The sequence below is a fragment of the Podarcis tiliguerta genome (genome assembly GCF_965153285.1).
Source record: "Podarcis tiliguerta genome assembly, chromosome: 7".
In the NCBI taxonomy this organism is placed as follows: Eukaryota; Metazoa; Chordata; class Lepidosauria; order Squamata; family Lacertidae; genus Podarcis; species Podarcis tiliguerta.
The window spans coordinates 3,291,540-3,311,375 of record NC_139540.1 but is presented as its reverse complement, the minus strand read 5'-3'; the positions used below and the strand labels follow the sequence as shown (position 1 = coordinate 3,311,375).

The window sequence follows — 19,836 nt, the reverse complement described above, 5'->3', positions numbered from 1 at the left end:
GGTGCATACTATGGTTATCTCCCGCTTGGACTACTGCAATGCGCTCTACATGGGGCTACCTTTGAGGGTGACTCAGAAACTACAACTAATCCAGAATGCAGCAGCTGGAGTGGTGACTGGGAGCGGCTGCTGAGTCCACGTAACACCGGTCCTGAAAGACCTACATTGGTTCCCAGTACGTTTCCAAGCACAATTCAAAGCGTTGGTGCTGACCTTGAAAGCCCTAAACAGCCGGGGGCCACTAGGTGGCGCGTTGGAAGATGGCTGACAATAACATCTCTCTGACCCATACGAGGTATTAAGGGGCTGCTATGGGAAGTAGGCAGCCTTCCTGCCCCCCCCCAAGGGGATGGGGGGGACTGCCCTGCCAGCGGTGTTCATAATGCACCCCCTGATCCGAGAGATGGGGGTGCTGAACACTTGGCACAAGCCCTCAGTGGAGTCAGATCTTCCCGACGCCGATTCCAATCAGCGCGTGCTGGTTGCTTCAGCTTGGAATTATAATTGGAAATAATAGGATTGGAAGGAAGGCTGAAGCACATATATCAAGTGAAGCTCGACGATAAGACTGCTGATTAATGGATCTCTGTGACCGGGAGCGACGGATGGATAAGTAAATCTTTTGATGAACCACTACTAGGAGAATGCATGGCTGGAACGAAGGGGGAGTGGAGGAAAAAACTCTTTCTTTTTCCCTTGCATGATGTGACAATAATAACCCTCCACCCCAGAAAGAAATAAGATCGTCGCGTTTTAAAAATCATAAACAGAACTTTAAGAACTGTGTGGGAGGAAATATAATACAATAAGAGAAGATCGAATGGTGAGAAGGAGGAAAATTTCTATGACGCAGTTAAAAAAAAATGGCGTCTCGCCAAGACAGGCTGGTCGGAGAAGAAGATCAGGGGGAGGAGAATCAGGATTGCGCGAAAGAGAAGGAATGTTGGAATGCAAGTTTGACCTGACAGAGCCCCCTAATTTACTTGATTTATTGGGCCAGCCTGAGGAATAATAATGGAACAGAGGTTGTTCCTGAATAATATGAGTTTGGAAGAGCACAAAACCCACACACAGACGCCAAATTTTCAATCTGTTTGTGAAAATTATCAGAGATCGCAAAGAAAGGAATAAATGATAACAACAAGAAGAGAAAGAAGGTAATAAAGGTCTATCCGAATCGAACTGGATGGAACTGTCGAACAAAAGCAGCAAATAAGTGATGTCTGGAGTCATCTGGAATTTTGGACACCGTCGGAGCTTGATATATGGGTACCCCCAAAAAAATTTAAAATTTGGCTGTATAATCTGGAACTAATGTGATTTGAACAATGTGATGTGATTGGCCTGTTAATAAAAATTATTTCAAAAAGAAAGAAATAAAGAAAGCCCTAAACAGCCTTGGTCCAGTATACATGAAGGAGCGTCTCCACCCCCATCGTTCTGCCCGGACACTGAGGTCCAGCGCCAAAGGCCTTCTGGCGGTTCCCTCACTGTGAGAAGTGAAGTTACAAGGAACCAGGCAGAGGGCCTTCTCGGTGGTGGCACCTGCCCTGTGGAACGCCCTCCCAACAGACGTCAAGGAGATAAACAACTGGCTTCGAGAAGACATCTGAAGGCAGCCCTGTTTAGGGAAGCTTTTAATGGTTGATGTTTTTCCAGTGGTTTTTATGTGTTGTAAGCTGGCCAGCTGGCCAGAGTAGCCAGAAGGGTGGGGTATAAATAATTTATTATTATTATTATTATTATTATTATTATTAGTCCTGTTTCAATGCTTCCCTTGAAATGGAAAAGGGGCCCTAAAAGAGCTCGACTGTGTGCGGATCACAAGCAGGAAAGCCAAGGAGCTGAACAGGGCTGAAGCTGTACATGCAATTTCATATTTAAAAAAAGCATGATCTGCCCAGCTCAGTGTCAACAGGACCCTGTTGAAACCATAGCATATTAGAAATGTAGAGTTGGAAGCGATTCCTAATGGCCATTGAGTCCAGACCATCCAACCTCTGCTTAAAAACCACCAAGGAAGGAGAGCCCATCATCTTCCAAGGTCCTCCGTTCCACTGCCAAACAGCTCTTACTGTCAGAAAGTTCTTCCCGATGTTTCGTCGGAATCTCCTTCCTTGTAACTTGAAGCCATGGGTTCGTGTCCTGCCCTCAAGAACAGGAGAAAACAAGCTTGCTCCCTCTTCCAAGGGACAGCCCCTGAGATATTTGAAGATGGCTCTCCTATCTCCTCTTGGTCTCCTCTTTCCCAGGCTAAACCTACCCAGCTCCTTCAACCGTTCCTCATCAGGCTTGGTTTCCAGCCCCTTGATTATCTTGGTCACCCTCCTCTGCACACCTTCCAGCTTGTCAATATCCTTCTTGAACTGTGGTGCCCAGAACTGGACACAGGAATCCAGTTGGGGTTGACCAAGGCAGAATATTACTTCCCTCGATCTAGTAATGCTGTACATTTGTTTTTTTAAAATAATAATAATAATTTTTATTGAATGATTTTAAGTTACAAAAAACATTACAACCATACTACCACGAAATATAATTGAAAAATAAAAATTACACACATCAATATTTTGTTTGTTATTTGTTATTTACCGTCTTTTTTCCTCCCAAACATTCCATACAAAACACACACCCGCACACAGAGAAAATAATAATAATAATGTTGATGGAAATAAATATTTCCCCCCTTTTATCTTACAAAATCTTTTCTTCAATTTTGACTTCCTGTCAAATCCCTTTGCATATGTTTTATCTTACAACTGAATGTACACAAAACAATAAACCTTTCTATATAAATTTTCCAATACATTCAGAAAACATAATAAATCCTTAATTGTTATCCACTTCCTTTCACTCCCTTTGTCACTCGAAAGCTAGCACGGAGTCAAACCTATTACTGTATTTTTGAACGCTTCTTCTATAACCATCCCATTTTCCCGCAAATTTTTGCTTTGAGTTTCCTCTGAGTTTGCTAGTCAATTGAGCCATCTCCACAAATTCCCGTAATTGAATTTGCCAACCTGTTGTTTTCGGAGCCTCCTGATTTTCCCATCCCTTGGCCACGAATGCTGCACACTTGTTCTACGGCACGTGGAAATCTACCGCTTCCCGAGAGATGCTGCCCAGACCTGCTTTCCCCGATGGATGATTCCACCCCCCAGTCTCCGGCAACGCGGCTTGTCACCTTCGGTGCTGAGCTTTGACAGGTATTGTGCTTCCGAAAGCAAACATGCTAAAGAGGTTTGGACAGGGATGGATGGAGGCAGGAGGGGGAAAGCACAAAAAAACACCTCGCAGTGACAGGGACCTGCAAGAACGCAAAGTGATCGTTCAGCCTGAGAGGCTGGCCGGAGGGAAGGCGCTGGTTCTTCTCCTGGGAGGTGGGTAGATATAAATGTCAGCTTCCTCAACACGACGCAAAGCCCTGAAGCTCTGATGGCTGCTAATCCTTGACCTTTTTAAACCAGCCTTTGCCAGCCAGACACCCTCCAGATGTTTCGAACTAGAACTCCCAATTGGACCCAGTAGCCCAAACAGGGGCGGACGCGGGTGGCGCTGTGGGTTAAACCACAGAGCCTAGGACTTACTGATCAGAAGGTCGGCGGTTCGAATCCCCGCGACGGGGTGAGCTCCTGTTGCTCAGTCCCTGCTCCTGCCAACCTAGCAGTTTGAAAGCACACCAGCGCAAGTAGATAAATAGGTACCGCTCTGGCGGGAAGGTAAACGGCATTTCCGTGCGCTGCTCTGGTTCACCAGAAGCGGCTTAGTCATGCTGGCCACATGACCCGGAAGTTGTACGCCGGCTCCCTCGGCCAGTAAAGCGAGATGAGCGCCGCAACCCCAGAGTCGTCCGCGACTGGACCTAATGGTCAGGAGTACCTTTATTTTTTACATCAGAAAAATAACCGGGAGTCATCATGGGAAATTCACTTTAAAACTTCCTCTTAGTGTCTTGAGGCATGGGGAAAGGCACATTGAAGGCACATTGCAGCGGGTTGGACTAGATGACCCTCGGGCCCCTTCCAACTCGACAAGTCTGTGATTACGGGAATACAGGGTTTGCATGTCTGCCTGCAGCCTGATCCCACAAGGCTCCCTCTGAGCAGAGAAGGCATCATTTCTGCATTCTGCACAGCTCCAAATATGCCATACTTTTTCCCAAAAAAAATTATTGGTTTTCCATATATATAAACAAACAAACAAACATAAATCTTAAGTACAATAATTCCATTTTTCTTTACATTGTTGGGTGACTTCCTCGACTCCCCCAGGCTGAATTTCAATGTATATCACTGTAACAGTTTTCCAAAACTATTTTCACGTGTAATTTACTTAACATTTTTCTCTCTTTTCATTTTTACTTGAAACATATTATTCTATAACATCACTTATTTAAATCCTAGGCCAATCTGGTACTTGCAAGCATTTCTATTTCAATTATATTTGCATATTTAGCTAAATAGCCTTTAGATTTCTTCCAATCCTCCTGGTACTTCTCCTCCTTCTGGTCGCGGACTCTTCCGGCCAGGTCGGCTAGCTCCGAACAATCCATCATCTTCATATGCCATTCCTCCACTGTTGGTACTTCTTGTGATTTCCAATTTGTGGCCAGCAAAATTCTAGCAGCAGTTGTGGCATACAAACCAAATGTGCCATATTGCTGCAGATGTTACTAACCTTCAGCGGAACGCCCTTGACCCCCTCCCACCGCCGCCCCACCCACGAACCGCTCGGCCACATCCCTTCCTTCCCCCAAACCCCCAGCCACGGCAGCTGATCTCCAAGATCTTTGCTGGAGAGAGACTTGTCAATTGGCTTTCCAGACACCGCTTGGCAGCTTGCCCGGCAGAAGGAAAACAGCCCGACATGTTTGAGCAAGCGGTACGGACCATGCTTTCTCGGCGGGGAGCCTTGGGAAAGCGGAGGAACAGCAATCTGCTGTCAACAGCAACCCCGGCAGGGCCGAGAACGTGGGGAGGGAAAGGTTCCTTACGCGGCAGAGCTTTCAGAAATCTTCATTATTCCTCTCCTGCACCCCAAGAAGCCTGACAGATTTGCCAGCATGAAATGGAAGCTCTGGGGATAAGCTGGGAAGGATCCCTGAAACAGCAGCAGCACAATCAGCCTCGGTTACAAACCGTTCCGGGTTTTGTCTCTTTGATGTCAAATTGCTTCAGCTGCGGTGAGACGGCAAAGCAAAGCCCAAAAATAAAAAAGACCTCCGCCATTAGCCTCCAGTTCATCACAGGCACTCTGATCTCTTCCAACTGTGGAGCTTCAGAGAGCTGAAGATCAAAACAGAGGGCAGGCGCGGTCGCAACCCCCTCCCCAAAACACAGGATGGAAGACCCCACCTGGGGCGTGGGGACTACAGTAGGATGAAAAGCTCAGCAAGAGACAAGGAGGTTCGGCACAGCCCTGCTAATCGGCCATCTTCTGCTCCTGGGAGGAAAAAATGGGGTGACGAGAGGGGACAGGGATATATAAGAAGCTGCCGAATGCCGAGCCAGACCATTACATTAAAGAATTGTGAAGGTGGAAGGGACTCGCGAGGGTCATCTAGTCCAACAATCACAGCTACAGAATCTCTGGCAGGCGACCATCCAAGCTCCGTTTAAAAGCCTCCAAGCAAAGTGATTCATCACATACTGAGGTCGTCCGTTCTGCTGTCAAACAGCTCTTGCTCTCAGAAAGTTCTTAATGGACTACTGCAATGCGCTCTACGTGGGACTACCTTTGAAGGTGACTCAAAAACTGCAATTAATCCAGAATGCGGCAGCTAGACAGGTGATTGGGAGCGGCTGCCGAGACCACATAACCCGGTCATGAAAGATCTTCATTGGCTCCCAGTACGTTTCCGAGCACAATTCAAAGCATTGGTGCTGACCTTTAAACCCCTAAACTACCTTGGTCCTGTATACCGGAAGGAGTGTCTCCACCCCCATCATCCAGCCTGGACACTGAGGTCCAGTGCCGAGGGCCTTCTGGTGGTTCCCTCACTGCGAAAAGCGAGGTTACAGGGAACCAGGCAGAGGGCCTTCTCGGTAGCGGCACCCGCCCTGTGGAACGCCCTCCCACTAGATGTCAAGGCAATAAACAACTATTTTACTTTTTAAAGACAACTGAATGCGGCCCTGTTTAGGGATATTTTTAATGTCTGACGCTGTATTGTTTTTAGCATACTGAGCCAAGGCCGTTTAGGGCTTTAAAGGTCAGCACCAACACTTTGAATTGTGCTCGGAAACATCCTGGGAGCCAGTGTAGGTCTTTCGGGACCGGTGTTATGTGGTCTCGGCGGCTGTTCCCAGTGACCAGTCTAGCTGCCGTATTCTGAATTAGTTGTAGTTTCCGGGTCACCTTCAAAGGTAGCCCCACGGAGAGCTCATTGCAGTAGTCCAAGCAGGAGATAACTAGAGGATGCACCACTCCGGCGAGACAGTCTGCGGGCAGGGATGGTCTCAGCCTGAGTACCAGACGGAGCTGGTAAACAGCTGCCCTGGACACAGAATTGACCTGGACAGCTGTAAACGACATGCAGCCAGTGGCTAAGCAGATGGATCTCCTCTTTCCTGTCTCGCTGCCGAAGGGCTCACCACGCAACCCTCACCTCCTCTTTCAGGACTCCAGAGAGACAAAAGCACTGAAGGTCTTGGTGCCAACAGTGAAATTTGGGGCAAACTTGCCAATAAGGAAAATCTTGCTGCAAGAAATCAGGAGACGGGAGGGGGGAAACGACAACAACAGGACAAGCAGTAAGAAAAAGGACCCTGGAAAAAGTCAAGGACCTGCATCATGTCAGAAGAAGTGACAAAATGGGCCTTTTGTGAGAAAGGGAGGAAGCAATTAACTCCCAGGATGTGCCGGGATTGCAAAGGCCTCTTTGTTGTCACCTGCAGGAGGGAGAAAATAGTTATGTCACCGCTGATGGGTGTCAGAGAATGAAAAGCCATCCCGGGGAGTCGGTGAGGCGGGAGGGAAGGAGAGGAGGAATGAACGGCCTGTTGGGAACTGGAGGAGAGCTGGAGACCCAAGTGAGGCTGCCTGGGGAGTCCTTGGCGCCAACCTGGTGCTCCCCAGGTGTTTTGGACTACAACTCCCATCAGCCCCTGTGGCCATAATGATAAGATTTGATGAATACTCCTCCTTTATTTTAGCAAATGTTTTGTGCCACTGGGGAAGTGGTAATTCTGTATTGATTTGTTTTGGATGTTTGTATGTGATGCCAATAAAAGGTTTGATGATGATGATGATCTGATGGAGTGAAGGCCCGTGAAGGATCGAAGTTGTTGACCTTTTTAAAGGATTTTACCACAGGAAATGTATGTAAGTGAGAGCTGGACCATAAAGAAGGGTGATCGCCGAAGAATGGATGCTTTTGAATTATGGTGCTGGAGGAGACTCTGGAGAGTCCCATGGACTGCAAGAAGATCAAACCTCTCCATTCTGAAGGAAATCAGCCCTGAGTGCTCACTGGAAGGACAGATCCTGAAGCTGAGGCTCCAAGACTTTGGCCACCTCATGAGAAGAGAAGACTCCCTGGAAAAGACCCTGATGCTGGGGAAGATGGAGGGCACAAGGAGAAGGGGATGACAGGGGACGAGATGGTTGGACAGTGTTCTCGAAGCTGCTAACATGAGTTTGACCAAACTGTGAGAGGCAGTGGAAGACAGGAGTGCCTGGCGTGCTCTGGTCCATGGGGTCACGAAGAGTCGGACACGACTAAGTGACTAAACAACAACAACCACAGGAAATAAACTGCCACTGGGGCCGGATTAGGCCCCCAAACGGACTTTGGACGTGCCTGAAGGGTCCTGAAGAGTCTAAGGGTTTTGAAGCAAAATGCAAGCAATAAATGTAGTGAGACGTAGTTGAAAGGAGTCAGTAAATCACCAAATCTGTTCCTTTTATCCACAGAAAGGGATGCAAACACCATGCTTAGAAATCCATCCATGCATCTTCTGACTTGCATCTCAAGCAGGGATCACGTGTACAGCAAAAACAGCTCGCAGAGCAAACCCTCCAGATGCATCCATGTCATAAACCGGCACAGTTATGTCAGGGCTCAGCCCCAAACTCTGCACACAGTCTTTGCTAAGTTAACAGAGTGTCTCTGGACATAAACAGAGCATCTTCTCCCCTTTCACCAAATAAATACAGTGTGCCCACCAGCACCCTAGCCACGCACAAGTGCCCAGAAGGAATGGCTTTTCAGTAATGTATGGCAACGCCTAGAAGCAGGTGGGGGAAAAGAAGCAACTGCCAAGAATTTACTTCTTCGTGCAGTGCATAAACTGTGGAACTCACCCCTGCAGGAGGCAGTGATGGCCAAACCCAGGTGGCTTTAAAAAGGGATTGATCAAATCCATGGAGGAGGAGAGGGCTGTCGATGGCCACTAGCTACAACGGAGGCAGAAATGTTTCTGAATGCCAGTTGCTGGAAACCACGGGTCTTGTGTTTGAATCCTGCTTCTGGGTTTCCGAACAGAGGCATCTGTTTGGCCACTGTGAGAACACGAGGCTGGACTACATGGGCCCTTGGCCCGAGCCAGTGGACCACGGCAGAGGGTGCACTAAACACAGAAGTTTGCAAACTCCTTGACACGGCAGAATCCGAATCTGAGACTTCCTGGTTCATTGCTCAGTCAGCGTCACAGCGAAACAGTGGCCTCTCACACGCCGCAGATCCTTCAGCGCAGCATTAATCCTTTTATTTTTGCATCTGAATAATTGACCGCTCTCCTTTTCATCATCTCCTCTTTTATTTCTCTCTACATCAAGTGATGATTAGAGAAGCCTCCTGAGATTCGTCTCCCGGCTCGGCCTTCCCTACTGGATCAGGCCATTGGCCCATGTAGGCCAGAATCCTGTTCTCACAGTCACCACACAGATGCCCCAATGGGAAACTAGCAAGCAGGATTCGAACACAAGAGCAACTCTCCCCTCCTGAGGTTTCCAGCAACTGGGATTCACAGATTGTTGCCTCCAACTGTGGAGGCAGAGTGTAGTCGTCTTGGCTAGTCACCCTCACAGCCCTCTCCTCCTCTTTTAAAGCCATCTAAGTGTTAGGATATACCGTATTTTTTGCTCTATAAGACTCACTTTTTCCCTCCTAAAAAGTAAGGGGAAATGTGTGTGCGTCTTATGGAGTGAATGCAGGCTGCGCAGCTATCCCAGAAGCCAGAACAGCAAGAGGGATTGCTGCTTTCGCTGCGCAGCGATCCCTCTTGCTCTTCTGGCTTTTGAGATTCAGAATATTTTTTTTCTTGTTTTCCTCCTCCAAAAACTAGGTGCGTCTTATGGTCTGGTGCGTCTTATAGAGCAAAAAATACGGTAGTTCCATTCCACCTTTAGAACAGATGTGTGGATTGTTGTATGTCACATGTCTGTTTACTTCCAGCACAGTCTGCTGGGAACTTCCGTCGTATATTGCTTTTGCTATACTGCTGTTTTGCTTGGACATGAAGGGAAGGAGACATGTTTTTCTTTTGTCCTGCTGCTAAATAAAATGCTGTAAATATGCTTACACATGTCTCTGTCCGCCACTTTCATTGTGAAAAGTTATTCACTCTGCTGATTAGAGCATGCTCAGTCTCTAAAGGTTTCGGAGGCTCGAGTCGCTGATTGATGCTGTTCCGTGAACCGGAGTTCGCCCGGCTGCCAGCTGGTGGCTGGAGCCAGCTGGGGGCCTACCAAATACCCCCGTCTCCCTGGACGCATCCCAACACTAGGTTGGGGCCATCCCTGCCTCCTGCGGCAGGGAGTTCCACAGAACCACACCAAGGGCATTTCCGTGCTCTTCTCGACCATAAGGAAGTTGGAGGAAACCAAAACGAGAAAGTAAAAGAGGGAGAGGACTGAAATGAGGCTCTCACCAAAATCAGCGCAGCAAGCAAGAGATGACGTTGATTATGAGATGTTCAGTTTCATGTATCCCCTGCTCCCAAAACATGTCGACTGTGCCCCAGCCTCATCTATCTGTGAGGCTGCTGTGGCGAGGAGGGACAAATTAAAGTATAACTGCAAACGCGAGCTGAAAGGGGCATCAGGAAATAACGAGCCTTTCCTCCCAACTTGGTGCTCCCTACGGCTGTTTGGGACTCCATCTCCCATCAACCCCAGCCGTAAACAGAGACAGGGAAAGGGGGAAAGGGGGGGGGGAGCCTTTTGCGTGTTTCTTCTTTCCCCCCTCGTAATTTCCCCCGGGTTTAATTTGCCTCCAGCCATGTGGCCGAGAGACGCTGACCTTAGTTCTGAACTTGGCTAAGGAGCAATTAGGAGAGAGAGATCTCCGCTGAAACTTGCTGAGCCAAGAGCCACGGCCGCCAGGCACAGAAATGGAAGAGGCTGGAATCTTGTACCAAAAGTGGGGCTTTGGATTCATTGAGTGTGACAGGAGCTGGGGTGGTTTATTTTGGAGTTTTTCAGTCCTCTGAACACCAAAGGCTATACTTCTTAGAATTTCCAAGCTAGAAAAAAAAAACAAATTATACCGTCTGGCGTTCCAGAAACCGCGGAGAATGTTCTCTGGCACTCAGAAACAAAAGCTTAGGCAGACAAATGATACGTGATGAAATTATAATGCTTATTTTCCTCCGCGTTGAGTAGGTGCAGCTGCAGGCTATGCTAAACACTCTCATAAACGTAATAATCCGACAGCCAAATTAAAAGGCAGACCTGCGCTGCAAACACACCTCCTGGAACCGGAAGGGGAGGCATCAAGAAAAGGCTTCGGCAGCTGATCCTCACATCAAGACGCTATCATGGCTATCAAAAATCAATTTTCAATTTGCAGCTGCCGCATCCTTTGGCTTATCCCCCTCTGGGCTCCACAGGGCAGCCAGAAGCCAAGGGCATTTCCTCCACCAAGAGCACCTTGTCCTTCACTTTGGGTGCCTCCGAACCATCACGATTTGTGGAAGTAATTCAAGAGCCTATCAGAAATATAAAGGTAAAGATAAAGGGACCCCTGACCATTAGGTCCAGTCGTGGCTGATTCTGGGGTTGCAGCGTTCATCTCACATTACTGGCCGAGGGATCTGGCGTACAGCTTCCGGGTCATGGGGCCAGCATGACTAAGCCGCTTCTGGCAAACCAGAACAACGCACGGAAACGCCGTTTACCTTCCCGCCAGAGCTGTACCTATTAATCTACTTGCACTTTGACGTGCTTTTGAACTACTAGGTTGGCAGGAGCAGGGAGCAAGCAAACGGAGCTCACCCTGTCGCGGGGTTTCGAACCACCGACCTTCTGATTGGCAAGTCCTAGGCTCCGTGGTTTAACCCACAGCGCCACCCACGTCCCTATCAGAAATATACATTTGCGTAATTAAAATGCTCTGTCGCCCCGACACATCCACTTGCTTGGGGGGGGGGGTGTTTTTGCAGTGAGGAAGGAGATGGGGACATGGATTGCCAAGTGTGTGGTGAAAGAGTGGGTCACTGGAAAGACCTGTGAACACACCGCAAGCAAATCATGGTCGTGTAACCAGCCAGCAAGCAAAATGGAACAAATGTGCAACGAAGACCAGGCATAGTCTAACCTCCGCCTTAAGTTTGCTGGAAAAAAATCAGGGTGAACGCACCACAAACAGGAAGACTGGAGGAAAAGCCCTAAAAGAAAACTATTTAGGAGACGGAGAAGGCTGATCACCGAAGAATGGATGCTTTTGAATTATGGTGCTGGAGGAGACTCTTGAGAGTCCCATGGACTGCAAGAAGATCAAACCGATCCATTCTGAAGGAAATCAGCCCTGAGTGCTCACTGGAAGGACAGATCCTGAAGCTGAGGCTCCAAGACTTTGGCCACCTCAGGAGAAGAGAGGACTCCCTGGGAAAGATGGAGGGCACAAGGAGAAGGGGACGACAGAGGACGAGATGGTGGGACAGTGTTCTCGAAGCTACCAGCATGAGTCTGACCAAACTGCGGGAGGCAGTGGAAGACAGAAGTGCCTGGCGTGCTCTGGTCCATAGGGTCATGGAGAGTCAGACACAACTAAACGACTAAACAACAACTGACCCCACAGAAGTTCACTTGACCGCTTCGATTAGGGGGACTGGCAGCGTTACAGGTGCCTCATAATATCCGCTCCACGTTTATGAGAGATTCATCTTTTAGCGTGGCAGCCCTTGCACTTTGGAACTGCCTGCCTATGGAGACCAAGCAGGTTCCTTCACTGTATTCTTCTCAGCCCCTGCTAAAAGCATTTTTGTTCAGGCAAGCCTACCCAGGTTGTGGGTTGAGTTTCAATCTGTTTCTAGTCCATTGCTATTTCAACCCTTTGTCAAATCATTGTTATTTTTTCTTATTGTTATTGTTTCCCCCCCCCCCCCTGTAACTGCTTTGAGGTTTTTTCTACAACCAAGCGGCATAGAAATTTTACGAAATGACTCAAGCACCAGCCATCGCATGAAGTGGGATGCGCCAAAGGAGATCTGTCCCAGTCAAATCCCAAGATGAGCCTTAGAAAGAGGAATGGAGGCCGTTTCAGAGGCAACTCAGCAAGAACTATGACGCAGTGGGGATTTTACAGCGGGGCTGCACCCCTGTAAACACCGCTGCCTTTGCTGCCTCCCGGTTTGTTGCGGGTCGGCCTGACCAGCAGCTGCCCCCAGGCTGGTGTCCTCTGTTCCTGCACATCCCAACCATTTGGCACACAGTTAGACCAGATTCTCTGCCAACGCTGCGCTTGCGCCCGAGTGAACCCCTTTCCCCCTGCCCTGCAAGATCAACTCTGCTCCTGCCGGGGGCGCAATGCGCACTTCTTCAGATGTAATTGAGCAATCACGGCAACCCCGTCGGGCACAGGGGAAGACCCCCGCGGAAAGCCACCTGTTGCCTCCTCCCAGCTGATCTTTAATTACTACTGACACTGATCGGCTAATTGCTATTATTAATTATATTAATGATCACTGTGCGCCGTCTCAAGCGGATTGCGCGGCTCAGATGCCGTACTCCGGCTCAAATTAGCGAGAAGGAAGTCCTCCTTCCGTATCCAGATCGCTGTGGCTCTGAGGCTGCAGCGACCAGGGTTTTTGCCGGCCATTCTTTCTCAGTCGCCTCCAGAAAGCCACTCCAGCTTTTGTGTCTCACCGCAGCCTGCTCTCAGGAAGCTCTCCTTGCCTGGGCAGGATTATAGGTTCACAAGCCATCTGCAAACAAGGCAGGTACCAGAAGCAGGCAGAGCTGTGATGCACCAGCCAGGAAAACAACAATCACCTCTTCCTTGTGTATTTCAGGAAACTGCTGCAGCTTGCAAAAAGGGGAGGCGGTGCGAGGAGGGAGCAGGGCCATCTGCGCAGCAGATTAAAGTCTCCTGCCCGCATTTCAGTTAGCTTTGCACTGCCTCAGAGACAAGGCCCGCTTTTGCAAAACAGGGGACCCTGGCGTCTTGGATCCCACTAGGGAATGAATGAATGAGTCTTTATTTGCGCCAGCCACCGGCTATAGCAATAAAACCGCAATACAATATACAAATAATAGAAATAAAAAGTCAATTATATAAAATAGATTTTAGGGTTTGGAATCAACAGTTGCATACTGGATCTTATCCTGATTCCCCCTGCTGAAATCCTTGCAACCTTTGCTCTCACCTGCTCATCTTGATCTGCCAAGAGAAGGGACACTGTGGCAGTGGCTGGGTGACCCAGGACGGACAATAAAAGAGGAGGGATAACCTCGTTCCTCGAGTCTTTAAAAGAGTGCAAGTCAGAAGGGCACTTGCCACCGATTAAGTCCTATCCCACTAGAGAGATGTAGGTGAAAATCCTGGCAGGATGGAGATTCCAGGAAGGACGGGGGGGGGGGGGGGGGGAGTAGGAAAGACTCAGAAAGGTTTGGGGGAGGCTCAGAAGGGAAGGAAGATACAAAGAGAGGGAGCAGGAGAGACAGGCAAGGCAGGCTGAAGCCTATGGATGCAGAGTCAGACCCTGTTGGTTCATTGTGGCTAGAAGTCTCTAAGGCAGGGCCCATCCAGACATTTGCTGGACCACAACTGTCATCACCCCGACCGCTGACGGGCTGGTGGGAGTTGCAGTCCCAAAACTTCTGCTGGGTTACAAATTCCCCATCTGTGCCATCCTGAGACTGGCAGGGCAATCGCAATTATTATTATTATTATTATTATTATTATTATTATTATTAATTATTTATTGTTTGTACCCCGCCCATCTGGCTGGGCCTCCCCAGCCACTCTGGGCGGCTTCCATAGAAACAAAAAATACAGTAAAATATCACAGATTAAAAACTTCCCTGAACAGGGCTGCCTTAAGATGTCTTCTAAATGTCAGGTAGTTATTTATCGCTTTGACATCTGATGGGAGGGCGTTCCACAGGGCGGGCGCCACTACCGAGAAGGCCCTCTGCCTGGTTCCCTGTAGCTTTGCTTCTCGCAATGAGGGAACTGCCAGAAGGCCCTCGGCGTTGGACCTCAGCGTCCGGGCAGAACAGTGACCCCAACCCCACCCCCACCCCAAGCAAACTGCAGAGCGGATACAACAACAACAACAACAACAACTATTATTATTATTATTATTATTATTATTATTATTATTATTATTATTTATACCCCGCCCTCCCCAGCCAATACCGGGCTCAGGGCAGCTAACACCAGGTATAAAAACAATTGATTAAAATACAACTTAAAAACAAGGTTAAAGTACCACATTAAAATGCAGCCTCATTTCACTAGAAACTCAAATAAAAAACTTTTTGGGGATGAAGCGAGCTTCGGATTGCAGACAATGGAGGAGTGTGCAAAAACAAGAAAATTAAAAGCACCTGATTGCGCCCTTCCCACCAGCCAAATCTCATATTCCTCCCTGCTCCACAGGCTCCTTGGGGCAGAGCTCGGAGCACAGCCGGCCTCTGTTCGGACAGCTCCACCCACTAGGCCGCGCTGCCAAGCCCCAAAAACCAGAGACCTGTGGCTTCCACCCCGGGTTCCCAAAGCCCGGCCGCGCAAGGTTACCTTTCCGTTTCTTCTTTGACGGTGGCGAACTGGGAGGGCTGTCGGTGGGTCCGGCCCTGCTCCTGCGCCTTCTCCCCGCCGCCGCCCTCCTGCTCCTGCTCCTGGGAAGAGCTGGTGCTGCCCTCGCGGCTGACATTGCTGCTGCGGCCGGGGCTGTTCTCGGTGGAGGCCCGCGGGGACTCGGTGTTCTGCTTCAGGGTCTGGAGCTTGGCCAGGGGGATGATGTCGCAGTTCTGGGGCCGGTGCCACACGGTCCGCTGGGTGGAGGCATTGTAGTAGTAGAAGCGCGAGGTGTTGGGGTCAAACAGCTCCCACCACTGGTTCTCGTTGGTGCGCTTGATGCGCACGCCAGCGGGGGGGTCCCAGACGCACTCCCCCGTGATCAGGTTGGCGTACATGCGCTCCCGCGTCCGAGGCTCGATGATTTCCACCCATTCCAGCCTGGGGAGGGGAAAAGAAGCACAGGGAAACATTTAGATCAGTGTCGTGCTTGCAGCCCCGGGCGTCCTCTCGTCCAGGCATTGGCCCAGACCCAGAAATGCTTCTCTTTTTGCAGTTTTTTTTTTGTAGTTTTATTAAATTTCATTATTATTAAATTAAATTAAATTATTATTAAATTAAATTAAATTAAATAATAAAATTTTATTAAATTGTCTGCTTTACAATTTAAAGCACTCATTTTTACATCCTTAAGATATCGATGACTTCCCTTCTTCTCTTTCCATGGTTCATTTTGCATATCATAAAATCCCTGCATAGTTTACAAAAACTACATCATTCAGTATCCCATTATTACATCCATCAAAACTCAGTTACCCTATTTGGGGGGGACTCAAAATTTAGAAAATGGGGAAATGCGGGGGGAGAGAGATTCCCCGAAGTTGTTGAACTATTTTGGGGGGAGGTTGAGCGTTTTGGGGAATGACTGCCCACAGTTACGATACGATAATTTTTATTGTCATTGTCCCATACAAAACAGTTGTTGAGCTTTTGGGAGGGGGGAATGCCTAAAAAACTTCTTGCAGTCCTACTAGTGTAATCTGCTTATTACAATTGCTTTTCAAATAGTTCAAATATTTACTCCTAGAAGCTGCTCTCCTATGTGGTGAAAAGGGGACTCGGGAAATTGCAGAAGACACACTTAAAATTGCAAACCTAAACTTATTTTAAAAAAGTACAATGCTCATCAGCATGGTATGCCATCGCTGAACGGAAGCAGGAAATAAAGCATCTTTTCGAAGTGGCCTTCATCCAGAACAGCTGCTCTGCAGATGGGGACGAACGCTGCAAAGTGCCTTTCAGAAGCTTAGGGTGGGTTCTGCTCTTTGGCTCAGGGCTGGAGAAGCTCTGATCACAAACATGGAAGGGCAGGAGACCATCACCCAAATCACCAGGCTCCCGAAAACAAGGTAGGTCACACACACCCTGTGACCAGTCTACAGAGTCCAAATGACAGCATCCCATGCCCCAGCAAGGTGCTCAGGCAACAAATACAGTGGTACCTTGGTTCTCAAACTTAATCTGTTCTGAAAGTCCGTCCCAAAACCAAAGCGTTCCAAAACCAAGGCGTGCTTTCCCATGGAAAGTAATGCAGAACGGATTAATCCGTTCCAGACTTTTAAAAACGACCCCTAAAACAGCAATTTAACATGGATTTTACTATCAGACGAGACAATTGATCCATAAAATGAAAGCAATTAACAATGTACCGCAGTCACACAATCAATCAGTAGCTGAACTGGGTTCCACGCAGTCACAAAAACAAAACAAAAAAGCCACAAAAACACAAAATAAATAGCAAAAAAAAAGACAGACCTCAGCGTAACACTCAAAAGAGAAGTGTGGCACTCAAATCGGAAGAGTAACACCCAAAATGGAGCATGTTCCGCTTCCGAAGAAAGTTTGCAAACCAGAACACTTACTTCCAGGTTTGCAGTGTTAGGGTTCCAAGTTGTTTGAATACCAAGGCGTTTGAGAACCAAGGTGCCACTGTAACTCCCTTTGCGATGACTCGAGGAAGTGAGCCAATCTGCACACAATTGTGCGGTTCCCCTTTATCACAGCACAACCTATGCTTCTCCCCCCCCCCCCACCCAAAAGCATGCGGATCAATATGGCTAATCCGACCCAACAACCTACCAAAACCACAACCGCCCCTACACACATACAAACAAACCGCGCTGCAGTCAACTGAACGCAACCAACCAAGGTCCAGGACCCTCCTAATTTCTCGCAATAACAACAGAAAATAAATAAATGTATTGATATAGAACGATGCTGACGCAAAGCTCTATTTTTTTTTTTAACAAATGAGAGAAAATAAGATAATCATTGGGGGGGAAGGATTGATAATGCTAACCATGGAAGGGCGGAGGGAAGTCAAAGGATTCAGATTGAGGTTGAATCCTGACAAGATAGAAGTACTGTTTTTGTGGGACAGGGGGCAGGCGGGTGTGGGGGACTCCCTGGTCCTGAATGGGTTAACTGTGCCCCTGAAGGACCAAGTATGCAGCCTGGGAGTCATTTTGAACTCGCAGCTGTCCATGGAGGCGCAGGTCAAATCTGTGTCCAGGGCAGCTGTCTCCCAGCTCCACCTGGTACGCAGGATGAGACCCTACCTGCCCCAGACTGTCTTGCCAGAGTGGTGCATACTATGGTTATCTCCCGCTTGGACTACTGCAATGCGCTCTCCGTGGGGCTACCTTTGAAGGTGACCCAGAAACTACAACTAATCCAGAATGCGGCAGCCAGACTGGTGACTGGGAGTGGCTGCAAAGACCACATAACACTGGTCCTGAGAGATCTGCATTGGCTCCCAGTACGTTTCCGAGCACAATTCAAAGTGTAGGTGCTGACCTTGAAAGCCCTAAATGGCCTCGGTCCTGTATACCTGAAGGAGCGTCTCCACCCGCATCATCCAGCTTGGACACTGAGGTTCAGCGCCAAGGGCCTTCTGGTGGTTCCCTCATTGCGAGAAGTGAGGTTACAGGGAACCAGGCAGAGGGCCTTTTCGGTGGTGGCGCCTGCCCTGTGGAATGCCCTCCCTCCAGATGTGAAGGAAATAAGCAGCTATCCTATCTTTTAAAGACATCTGAAGGCAGCCCTGTTTAGGGAAGCTTTTAATATTTAATGCTGTATTGTTTTTAACACTTGATTGGGAGTCTCCCAGAGTGGCTGGGGACACTCAGCCAGATGGGTGGGGTATAAATTATTATTATTATTATTATGAAGAGGTGAATGCTGTGTTTGAATTTAAATTTGTTATGTAAAACTTATACAGTGGTACCCCGCAAGACTAATGCCTCGGAAGACGAAAAACTCGCTAGACGAAAGGGTTTTTCGTTTTCTGAGGTGCTTCACAAGACGGATTTTCCTAAGGGCTTGCTTCGCTAGACGAACCGGCCCTGCCTCTCCTGTCATGGCGACGATCACTGCACGCACGCACGCTCGCTTCCCCGCTCCTCCGGCTCCCTCCCACCTTCCGGCTGACGGCCGACCTTCCGGCTGCCTCGCACCGCTGCCCACCCCCTTCGCGCGCTCCCCTCAGAGAGCCGTTGCCGCCAGCAGCCAGCGTTGCAGCCAGAGTCGCGTTCCTCAGCCCCGCCGCCCTCCAGCAGCCGCGTCGCGCGGTGGCCACAATGCGCGGGTGAGTCTGAGGTACCGGCTGCGGCAGCTGCCCTGCTTCTCCCCCCCCCCCCCCGCCGTTGTTAGTGTTTAAATGCAGTGGTGCTTCGCAAGACGAAAAAACTTGCACAATGAAAAAACTCGCAGAACAAATTAATTTCGTCTTGCGAGGCACCACTGTATATATGAGAGAAAAAGTAATGGGATATCTGCAGGTGGGATATTTTGCTCAGGAGCAGGGAGGGTGCCCTATATTTTGCTCAGATTTAACGTCTCGGCTCAGAGGGCTCTGTTTGTGTGGGTTCCTAAGATAACGCTCCAGAATCGCTTTGAACATTTGAGAGTGCTATCTAATTGCAAAATATTCTTCATTATTCATTACCGCAGAGCTGGCGCATCTGAACAGCCTTGTTTGAATCATTTAACCGCCTTCATCATATATAGGGCAGTGCTTTAAAAATGAATGCGTTCAATGTGGATTTTTTCTTTTTCTTTACCCGGGGTGCTTTCTGAACGTTCAGCACCGAAGAGACGCAAGTTCTGCGCATTTCTAAAGCATGCGCCATGATGCTTCTCAATCAGTGCTCTCGGCCAGCCCAGGCTTCAGCTGTGGAGGTTGAAATGTTTAATTAATTTCCAAAAGGAATTCCTTTTGGGAATTATAGGTGCAGGACTACCCAAACTGTAGAGAAATTTATTCATGTACAGCGGCAAGAATGTTACCGTATTTTTCGCCCTATAAGACGCACTTTCCCCCTCCAAAAATGAAGGGGAAATGTGTGTGCGTCCTATGGAGCGAATGCAGGCTCCTTGGCTTCAGCTCCGGAGGCTTCGCGTTGCTTCCGCTGAAGCCAGGAGAGTCTGCTCTTTGAGGCTGGCGGTGGGGGAAAGCAGCGCCTCCCCCATCGCCCGCCCCAGAGGATGGGTCGCAACAGGAAGGTGCGCGACGCCTTCCCGCTACTCTCCAACCCGGCTTCGAGGCTGGCGGTGGGGAAAGCAGCGCTTCCCCCATCGCCCGCCCCAGAGGATGGGGGACAGCAGGAAGGCGCGCGATGCCATCCCGCTACTCTCCAATCCTCCTGTGGGCTTTTGCGGGAGATGGGGGAATTCCCCCACCTCCCGCAAAAGCAGGCAAAAGCCGTGCGCTCCGCGGCTTCTGCTGGCTTTTCTACGGGGGGGGCGGGATTCCCCCACCTCCTAGAAAAGCCCCCAAGAGCTGCGCACCCTTTAAAGAGCGCACCGCTCTT

At 49.0% G+C, this 19,836-nt stretch overlaps 2 protein-coding genes across 4 annotated transcripts in view; one reads left to right on the top strand and one right to left on the bottom strand.

Annotated features, from left to right (window-relative positions):
* The window catches only part of EEF1D (eukaryotic translation elongation factor 1 delta), a 247,792-nt gene that overhangs the window by 19,742 nt on the left and 208,214 nt on the right, over positions 1-19,836 (top strand). The gene's annotated exons all lie outside the window — the stretch shown is intronic.
* The window catches only part of ARHGAP39 (Rho GTPase activating protein 39), a 221,038-nt gene that overhangs the window by 104,810 nt on the left and 96,392 nt on the right, over positions 1-19,836 (bottom strand). For all 3 annotated transcript variants that reach the window (XM_083449008.1, XM_083449007.1, XM_083449009.1), the window contains exon 2: positions 14,966-15,406. In XM_083449008.1, coding sequence (XP_083305134.1) covers positions 14,966-15,406 — 441 coding nt within the window. The remainder of the gene's footprint in view (positions 1-14,965; positions 15,407-19,836) is intronic.